The sequence below is a fragment of the Myripristis murdjan genome, chromosome 7 (assembly GCF_902150065.1).
Source record: "Myripristis murdjan chromosome 7, fMyrMur1.1, whole genome shotgun sequence".
NCBI lineage: Eukaryota > Metazoa > Chordata > Actinopteri > Holocentriformes > Holocentridae > Myripristis > Myripristis murdjan.
In genome coordinates, this window is record NC_043986.1 from 30,685,528 (window position 1) to 30,695,403 (window position 9,876).

Below are 9,876 nucleotides of genomic sequence, written 5' to 3' on the forward strand. Positions count from 1 at the left end.
AGAGATACATTTTCTCTGTGATTAATGCTCGTGAAGCGTTGGCTGTTGGAGTATCGTGTTAATGACTATTTACAGCTATTACACGCAATCAAATCAATTAATCAAGTGCAGGAGGAGAAGGCATTCATTTCCAAGTGCTTTTCACCTAGTTTTTTTTTTTTTTTTCCCCTCAGATATGTATTACTCGGTCAAATGCCATTTCAACCACCAACATCGCCTAAGGATTGTGAGCAGAGGCCTTAAGGTGTTTAAGTTCAGCACCGAGGTCACAGTTATTTTGCAGAAGACTGACAAATACTGAATATCTCATAGTAGAAGGAAACATATCCTATTGTCTCAGTGCTACAGTTCACTTTCTCCTTCTTTGGTTGCACCTTACAGGCACATTTCTCAAAGTTTAGGTGAGGACTTGGCTCTAGAATCCTGTGTTAAAATGATTCTCCATAATCCTCTGGGCCACATTGCTAGTTTCAGGCTACATAAATAGCCTCCCTGTGTTCTTGCAAAGTACAGGAGGTAAAAAAAAAAAAAAAAAAAAAAAAGTCCAGCAGCTTAGACGCCTAAATACAAAATACAATTTAGTTTAATTAGCCTACACATTACCCTGCAAAATTGCAGAAAGCTCTGGTAGTGTTTGTTCGCAGAAATATCACCCAGCAAAATCCCTTACACACTGTACTGTATTGTCTTTTAATAACACTAACGCTCAGTCACTGGTCTTTTATTAAGAAACTCCAATAAAGACTCACTATACCTTAAAGAGTATGTTAGGGTTTCAGCCACGTTTAACATCCCACCTTTTCCTAAATGCCGTTTCAAAGCAAAGATGTTGACTAGAAGCCAGTTGTTGACGCTGTTTCTCCCTCTCTCCAGCTGTGTTTACGGAGGTGCCTCACGACATGACTGCGCAGAGGGGTCAGGACGTAGAGATGGCCTGCTCCTTCAGGGGCGCAGGGACGCCCTCCTATTCGCTGGAGATCCAGTGGTGGTACATCAGGAACCATCGCGACTGGACAGATAGCCAGCCCTGGACAACCAATGAGGTACAGTCACTTGAAAAAAAAGAAGGTGGCGGAATGCCTGACGCTGTATAAGCTGTGTGTGAATCAACGTTCTGCTCCATTGTGGGCCTTTGCTGAAATATGGGGGTCAGTTGGATTGGATTTTTGGTGCACCATAACCTGACTCCCACTGTGATCTTGTAGCTTTTATCTGTGCATGGTATTTTTATCATATCAGGGGAGCATTCAAGAACAAATCATATCTTGCCAGTTTCAGTTTTGAATCCCCTTTAACCCCGTGAATGTCGTCAGAAGTGGTTTTGCAAGTGGAAAATGACATTACGTGCAGGGGCTCTGCCATGTCTAAGGGTTTAATGAGCTGACACCCATGTTCAGGCACTTTTAGACCATTTCATGTAAGGTTGACTCCATAAAAGAAAGTGTAGATTGCCTAATAAAGATCGGAGCAGGTAGAGTATTTTGGCAGTGTGACCCTAAAGAAACCAAATGTGCAGCAAAGCATATATGGCATGGCTTTAAATAAAGAGTTAAAAAATAAAAAAAAAAAGCACAAGACATTGCAATACCTGAACATACTGAAGGGTCCCTTAGTAATCAATTAAATGTGCATGTTAAATCATTTGCAAGTTGCAATGGTTTAATATTGAGTGTTTTTATTATATGATATTTTACCATAGATTTTTGTATATTTTCAATAAACAGCTGTTTTTTTTTTTTTCCATTTTATTACATTTGTGGTGCAAAATTTGTTTCTAAATGCATTGATAACTGCATAGAATTTAATGTCTCTTTGTTTTTTTTCCAGGTGGCTCCTGAGGAAGAGATGCCAAAGGATGCTACCAAGATCAGTGTGAGTTCGCCACTGCCTCCATCATTCTCTGAGAAAAACCTCGTCTCGTTTGCCCTGCATCACTCTCTTTTTTAGAAGACGTGACACGGCCCCAAATCCTCATGATTACATTTAAATTAGTTGTTACAGGCATTCCGCAGATGCTAGTTCAGCCCCACTGTATACCAAAATCTGATTTTCAGTTTGCTGCAGCTTTTACAGCGCTGAATACCCTGGATAACGGCTAACAATTCCCATTAATACTTGATGGGTGTGTAGAAGCACGGTGTCAGCCAAACAGCGGGCAGCGGTGGAGTGGGTGGGCGGTTTAAGTGCCTTGCTCAAGGGGACACAGCCGTGCTGCATCATCTTCAGATTTTCATAAATGCCTCGCTTCTTTATGACTGCACTAAGTCCCAATAATATTCCTGGACGAGACAGGGGAGAGGTTGAGAAGTCAGCAGAACTTTTTATATCTCCTCCGGTATCCACAGAGACTTCTGGCTGCTCAGAATCAGCCGGGCTAATGGTTCGCTACAAGGGTGGAGGTTTTTTCCTTGAGAAGACAGCACGGTCCCCGCCGGCACAAATTATGGAATCCATCCTACTAATTAACTGCAGGAGTCAGGAAAAACGTACTGTAAAAACTACTATACACTTTACCTCCACAGCAGCTGATCAGTCTTGTTAAAGCCTCCCCCCGCCGACCTCACCAGCAATTAGAAAAACTTGAATTATTGATTTGACACTGTTCACTGTGTATACCAGTCCCTCCAGGATTTCTCAGACTTTTTTTTTCAGGGATTGTTACAGCCTCAAATGCTTGATTTTATGGCAGCTTTGCTAAAAAAAAAAAAAAAAAAAAAAAAGTGTGTTCTAGAGTGCTCTAAGTAAACTTAATTTTACCTTTCCCCCATTCAACAAGTAACTTGTAAGATATTGTTTGTGCTTATTTGCATGTAAGTATTTTCTCTCTCTCCTGTCCGGTCTCTCCATTTCTGATTTCACATCCAGCCTGATAGTTTGACTCAAGCTATTACACCATTTTAAACATTCTGAGACTTTTATTCCCAGCCCTTTCTCTCCCTCACACATACACACATTACTTTATGATTTATATCGCACCACCACTAACCATGTATATTTAAACTCACCTGGATCTGTTCAGCGTTTCGCTGTGGATCGCCCCTGTCATGAGGTGTTTTTCAGTCAATGACTTTCATTTGTGTTCCTCCACGTTGCGCTCAAAACAATTTACCCCCACTTTGCTCTCGTACACATCATCAGGGAATTGCCTTGCACGGTCTTCAGCAGCAATTTTTGCTGGTAAATGTGAAGCGTTCGTGTCGGACGTGGTTATTTGTTTACGGCTAAAACAAGGGCGTGAGTTTGGTGGCGCATGGCTCGGCGTTGTTGGTAAAACTCCATGCAAAAAAGTGATGATCAGTCAAAAGTGTTGTGGTAATTGGATGAAACTGCAAGGTTGCTCAGAATTTGCAGGCATCGGATTAATTTGCGTCACTTGTCATCATATCTCTCAAAATCTGAGAGTGGTGGTGTTAAAGGTACAGTATGTAAAAAAATTGCAGAGGTGACTAAAGAAAGCACCCTTTAGACTCAACTCCAAAAAACATGGACTAAGCAGTTAGTGTGTCAGCGGGCATGCGGTGTGCACCGTGTAAACTCCATCACATGATGTGCTTGTTCCACTTTTGTCAGTTGAGTCTTAAGGGTTCTCACTTCAGTCAGCCATGGTGCATTGTGCACCTTTCATTTCCGTTATAAATATCTCATCTTCCACTGTAGTTTAAAAAGACTGTGGTGAATCTATATTTTGCATTCCACTTCAAAATGCATGTGCACACACGCACACGCACGCACGCACACACACACACACGCGCACACACACACACAAAGACTCTCTCCCTTCCTTATGGATGCTTTCCTCATAGGCTAGCTGTTGCTGACTTTCTGTAATGAAAGCACCAGCTGTGGTTTGGGTGACTGACTGTGTGTGTGTGTGTGTGTGTGTGTGTGGGCAGATCCTTGCTCTGCAGGCTGTGCATCTGGTAATTATGAGTCTGCTGCATCCTGAGTGATGGCAAGCATGTATGTTGTCAAACAAACATGCTAGATGCTCAGCAGTACTGGGGAAAGTGGCTTTTGAGCACAACTAGGGTTAAGGGTCTTAAGTGACTTGTTGTACTTTGAAGTTATCCACATTTTAATCTGCATTTTGGTCATGCAGCTCTGCTGTCAAGAAAGGAAGCCCTTACTGACTGCATGATGAAGTCAAAAATCATTGCAGGCATGGAAACTTTGGTTTACATTTAGAAAAGATTACTTTTAAAAAACAAGTTAAGTTACTGGTTACTGCAAAATGTAATCTGATTACTGTAACTGGTTACCGACAAGGCAGATATATGCGCACTCATAAAGACAGACAAAGGCACCGTCCCTTTAGTACACACTTAGACACACACACTCCAGCCCCTCTTGCGTCAAAGGGAGGAAGGCGGGTGATAAACGAAGTAGTATTTATATCTTGGTGCGTCACATAGAATGACGTCCCCAGACTCCTGTCATCTTAAGAGCGCTGCTCTCTGAACTTACAAAACAAGAGCAAAGCTTCTTCCTCCCAGATGAAGTCTCTTCCTACTTTAAAGGCCCACAAATAGAATGTGCTAAGTAGCACCTGTGTCTGACTGAGTGTGTGTGTGTGTGTGTGTGTGTGTGTGTGTGTGTGTGTGTGTGTGTGTGTGTGTGTGTGTGTGTATGTTCAGATGCTTTGGTGGTAGACTTCAGAGTGTTAGCAGTGTCACTATACCAATATACAGCAAGCTATTAGCAAGTATAGAGATGTCTTCTTTTACTTAATTTGCATGTTAAAGAGCACTGGTGTCAGACTCAGCTATATTTAGTTTGCAGCTTTTTTTTCCTGCAAATGATGATGTATCAAATAAGCAGAGCTGAAAGGAAATGTTTAAAATTCAACCAAACGTGCTTAGTATAGAAAATTATTGATGAAACGGCATTTGTTGGACAAAAATGACTTGGCATGGCTTGATCAACCCCAACACTTTTCTCTGTTGCTTTATAATGCAAATACACGTTCTAACATTTACACATTTTTACTGCGAAAAAAGACTGTCAAACCGAGCTTGACAGTAACTGCTGGTCTGGCCACCAAAGACACACTAAATAAAAAGACATGGATGTGGGTGTTCTGTGACTGACAGGAAGCAGAGCATAACATAACAAAGCTCTTAAGTAAGAACCCAGCACAGTTCAATAAGAATAAAACAGAAAGTTTGACCAAACCAAACAAAGTTTGTGTTTACTGTAATGGGTTACCAATAGTGAATGCCAGCAAATGGCTTTTGGAGGAGGAAAAGGAGCCCTGATGTCTGCAGCTGCACTGACGGTGAGCAGACAGCAGGGAACCTGGAGCTCTCTCCTTTTAAGTCACATGTAGTTAAGTGCATTACACTTGCATAAACTATAATGTACTTACATCCCTGGGTTGCCTGGGTGTGAGCGCTATCATGTGGTAACTGAAGTGCCTGTGTGTGTGAGTGTGTTTGTATGCGTGTACAAGCGTCCTTGTGTGAGCACCTTCACTCACATCCCCACTCGATGTGTTTCCTTGCCAGACAGCTTTATTGACTGAGCGTCTCCTAGAGAGCCTCCTGTGGGGCTGCCAGTACCACTGAGTGTGTCTCTGTGTGTTGCAAGATAAAGGCTACTCTCCGAGTGTTGCCTCACAGCAGATGCACAATCATGCAAGTGTTTCATTTTAAGTCTTTCAGCCACATATGTAATGAAGGACAATGAAGGACAAGCTGACTTGGAGAGACAAGCTAATGGGCGGACAGGGAGGGACGCAGGAAGAGACAGGATTGCAAGCAGACAGTGAACGGGGGGGCTAAAGAACAGGCACACCAGTTTGGGATACACACATCCAGAGGCTGCAGAGACACTGAAGTTGATGGACTGCACCAAGGTTGAAAGCTGACATGAAAGTTGAGACGATCCATCCGTTATTTGTGACTAGTTTGGCACGGCGTAGCTCTGTTTTAGTGCATTCGTTTTTCCCGGCTAGTCTCCTAGGGCCTTTTCACCTCATGTTGTCTGGACTTTGGATTTTTCAGTTTGATCTGAACCAAAATTACAGGTGTGAAACCTCCCCTGAAACACAGTCCAGACCAATCCGCTGAACCTTGGTCAGGTGGTCTCAGTCTGGATCGACCTGAAGCATGGTTTGGTTCGTTCCAAGTGTGAGATCATTTTTTAGATGGTTCAGACTTTCGGACCAATTACAGGACGTTCCGGCAGGCTATTGTCAGAACAGAAAAAGTCAAAAATGATCCGCAGTAGCACATAGGGAGAGGAGACTGGAATGTGGTCCAATGACGTTATAAAAAGCCAACAGGAAAATACTCGACACTTCTCAGGTATTTTCAGAAAGGATGAAAGAGGGAAGATATGAGAGGACGGGAGAGCGATGCCTTGGTTCAGACGTCGCTTTGGACTTTCAGGTGTGAAAAGGCCGTCAGTGCCCGACTTTGATCCAGTTAAGTTACTGACTGAAGTAAAGACTGTTTTCAAGAAAGACTTCACACTGGCTATGGTCACTATTCTCGTTTTGTTCAAAAAGGACCACTGAACGTCGGCACGACATACTTGAATCTCTACTGCTAGCTATGTCAGCAAAGGCAAATGCAGCAGCAGTGTGCATTTACAAAAATACATAGGCCATCTGCATGTCATTAAATAACTGCACAATCAGACAAACGTTACAGACCTTGTCCATCAAATGCTTGCTGTACTGTAACGGTCCATGTGAGTATTGTATCTTTTCATTCAGTAAAGTTGACGGGCACACTCTACCTCTCACCCTCTGCCAGGTTGTGAAGGTCGCCGGCAGCAACATCTCCCACAAACTCCGCCTCTCTGCTGTCAAGCCGTCTGACGAGGGCACCTACGAATGCCGCGTCATCGACTTCAGCGACGGCGCAGGCGCCCGCCGACACCGCGTCAGAGCCTACCTGCAGGTGGTGCCGGTGGGCGGCGGCGGCGACCACAACGACAACTTCGAAGCCCTGGACGATACCACCAAGAGAGGAGCAGGTAACTTTGGATTCGAGATGAACAGGGATGATGGCGAATCGCACAGCGGCGTGAAAGAGCGCGGTCACGGCCATCACCAGAGCCACGGCAAGCAGCCTTCGTCGTCGGCCCACCACAGCCACGGCCAGCAGCACAAGGCAGGCAGAGAGCTGAGGAAGAGGGATGTGGACGGTAGCCACAGCTCCAGTGACTGCACCAACGAGCCTAGCTGTGTGCTCTAGATGCTGGCTTGTTAGGATTGCATAAATCTTACATGATGTATATACCACAGCACGGAAAGCTATTATTCCCGCACAGGGCAGACCTGTGCACAAATCCAAAAACACACCATTCCCTTGAAATTTACGGCTTTGTCAGAGCACAGAGCTGTAGAGTCCTGGATGAGATGCGCTGGGCGGGAAACGTAGCTTTTTTTCTTGCTGTGCATGGGTCTGGGTTAGACTGCTCATTGTCAATAAAGCCTGGCTTCACGACTTTCAGCAAGGGGCAGACATGCTGATCTGGGCAGCTGCACTGCCTCTGGTCTCAGCACCACCAAAAAGACTCCAGTCTTACTATAACCCCCATCTGTTCCACTCTTGTATTTTAGATACTGTAAATCACAGTCCCGCTTTCACTCATACCTCCTTCACTGCCTTATAATCTCCTCTGATACACCCTCAAGACAAATGAGTATCAAACTGTACCTTTCTTGGTTTTCCACCCAGTAAACAAAAATGTTCCTTCTTTTCTGAGAGTGCACAGAAAGAAACTCCAGAAATGTTTCACTTCTTTTTGGTGTGAAGTCCTATCTGTCCAACTACACCAGCTTCATCGTTCCTTTTTGTGAATTGAAATAACTGAATTACAGTGCACCCAAAGTTCAGCACATTCTTCCAGTTTTAATAAATCCACCATATAGAAGAAGAGAACGTATTCTCTCTTCATCTGTGGTTTCAGAAAATCAGTGATCATCAAGGGCCAGTTGACACCTCAAAAAAGTTCACGTCAGTACAGTTGCTGCCATGGTAGACACTCCCTTCCTCCTGCATTAGTGCTGCAGGATTTTCCAAACAGTTCCTCTTGGATAGGACAACAGTACAGCAGTAATGCAGCAAGCATGTGGGACTTGTAGGACTTGTTCAACAGGCACACTGGTAGACCATTTAGACTAAAACATCATGGCCTGGATTTTCCACTGAGCACCAAGAATTGGTCGTTAGCTCCATGTTCAGAAGAACAGCAAATCAGATTTTTCTCACCTCCTCGGCCACAGATTTGATCAGTTCACAGCCAGTTCAGTCTGAAATATCAACTGTGTAGTTACCAGGGTTCCCACGCTTCTGAGGAAATCATGTTCTAGGATTTTTCAAAGGACATATCCAGTGCTTTATGTACATGTTAACTTACTCACAGAAGGTCAGCGATTAATCACCACAGCAGTTTTGGGTGTTTTTGACCCATTTAACATTCCGTACATAAGACACTGCACTATGCCAACATTTAACTGGGAATGAATAGGCACTTGGTATGAATATCTATTATTTTCCAAGATCTCACTAACATCTCCAGGATATTTTATCAGTTTTCAAATTTCCCAAATGTTCGCCATGACTGGAAAGTTAGTCTATAAATTTCCATGTTTTCCAGGATGCATGGGAATGTGGGAATTCCACAGCCATGACAAGATCAAATCTGTGCCAAGAGTTACAGCTTAGATTTTGCGTGCCTCTCAATCCGTTTCGTGTCTGACTGTAAGTCAGGAGAAGAAATGCGGTCTTAGTGCATGATGGGATTTTTGTTGGTTGTTATTTTCTTTCTTGGGAAGAGCAGTCCTGAACTCCTATCCCAACTTGACTCCCTGTTGCTCTGTCCCAGTCCCCATCAATCATTGAAAAGGCCTCAATCGTCTCCACTATAAGCCTCTAAGTCACGCTGTATATATTACTGTATAAAATTAAATAAAATGACTGCATGTTCAATAACGTTTTCTTAAATAAATTTTCAACCATACAGACAGTGTGTTGCTTACAGATATATTTTTTGCCGTTTCTTTGTCAATTATCCGTTTGGTTTGTTCAGATCCATCACGACCCTCTTCTGTCCTGTATATCTTTTTCTATTATAGAAGTTGAATAGAGAAAACGTCTTTTTCAAAGTGCAGTTTTCTGTTGCTCTACTGCTCTTTATAAGTGCTGCACAGACAGATGAATGACACATTGTCTTCACAGCTGCTCTGAAGGGGTTTCCCAAAAGTATCTTAGTATTTTAGCAGTGTTTCTTTTACCTCTGGGTGTCATGAGTGCTACCACATTTTAAAAAGCCCGGAACCTGGGATGAGATGAATTTTAACTGGGTTTGGGACCTGGTGTGAAAATGTTGAAGAGGATGTGCATCAAATTACTCTCTGCTCTGTTTTAAGTCAATGAATATGTCTTTGCTTAGATGCTTGTGTGAAGCCCGGCCCTTGTCTGTAAAGCTGTGGGGAGCTTATGAGGAAATGCATAGTGGAGATACTGCATTCAGCGATGTGGATGAAATAGTGGGTAAAGTCTTGGAATTTCAGTAGTTCATTGTAGTTTTGGTGCAAACTTTGCCATACACTGCCGCATTTTTTTTTCTGTCTCGTGGCCATGAGGGGCTTTTCTTCTGCATCAAGTACTATCCATCAAGAAAACTCCTGTTGTGGGCGGTCCCGGATCACCGGGACAGTGCTGGTGTGAAAGAAAGGAATGAAGAGATTGTTTTTCAATCTATAACTTTGCTTTGACATTTTGTAAGGAAGAAATCACTGTAAAAAGAAACAAAAGAAAAAAAAAACATTGTACATTTCTTCTAGAATGTTTGGTCTCACACTAAGTGTATGCCTTTATCAAATCAAATAATAAATTGTATATGAAATAACAGTACATCTTG

At 43.1% G+C, this 9,876-nt stretch overlaps 1 protein-coding gene across 1 annotated transcript in view; it reads left to right on the forward strand.

Annotated features, from left to right (window-relative positions):
- The window catches only part of vstm2la (V-set and transmembrane domain containing 2 like a), a 56,168-nt gene extending 46,302 nt beyond the window's left edge, over positions 1-9,866 (forward strand). Inside the window, exons 2-4 of the mRNA XM_030055238.1 lie at positions 874-1,043; positions 1,828-1,872; positions 6,759-9,866. Coding sequence (XP_029911098.1) covers positions 874-1,043; positions 1,828-1,872; positions 6,759-7,202 — 659 coding nt within the window. The 3' untranslated portion in view covers positions 7,203-9,866. The remainder of the gene's footprint in view (positions 1-873; positions 1,044-1,827; positions 1,873-6,758) is intronic.
- The last annotated feature ends 10 nt before the right edge of the window (positions 9,867-9,876 follow it).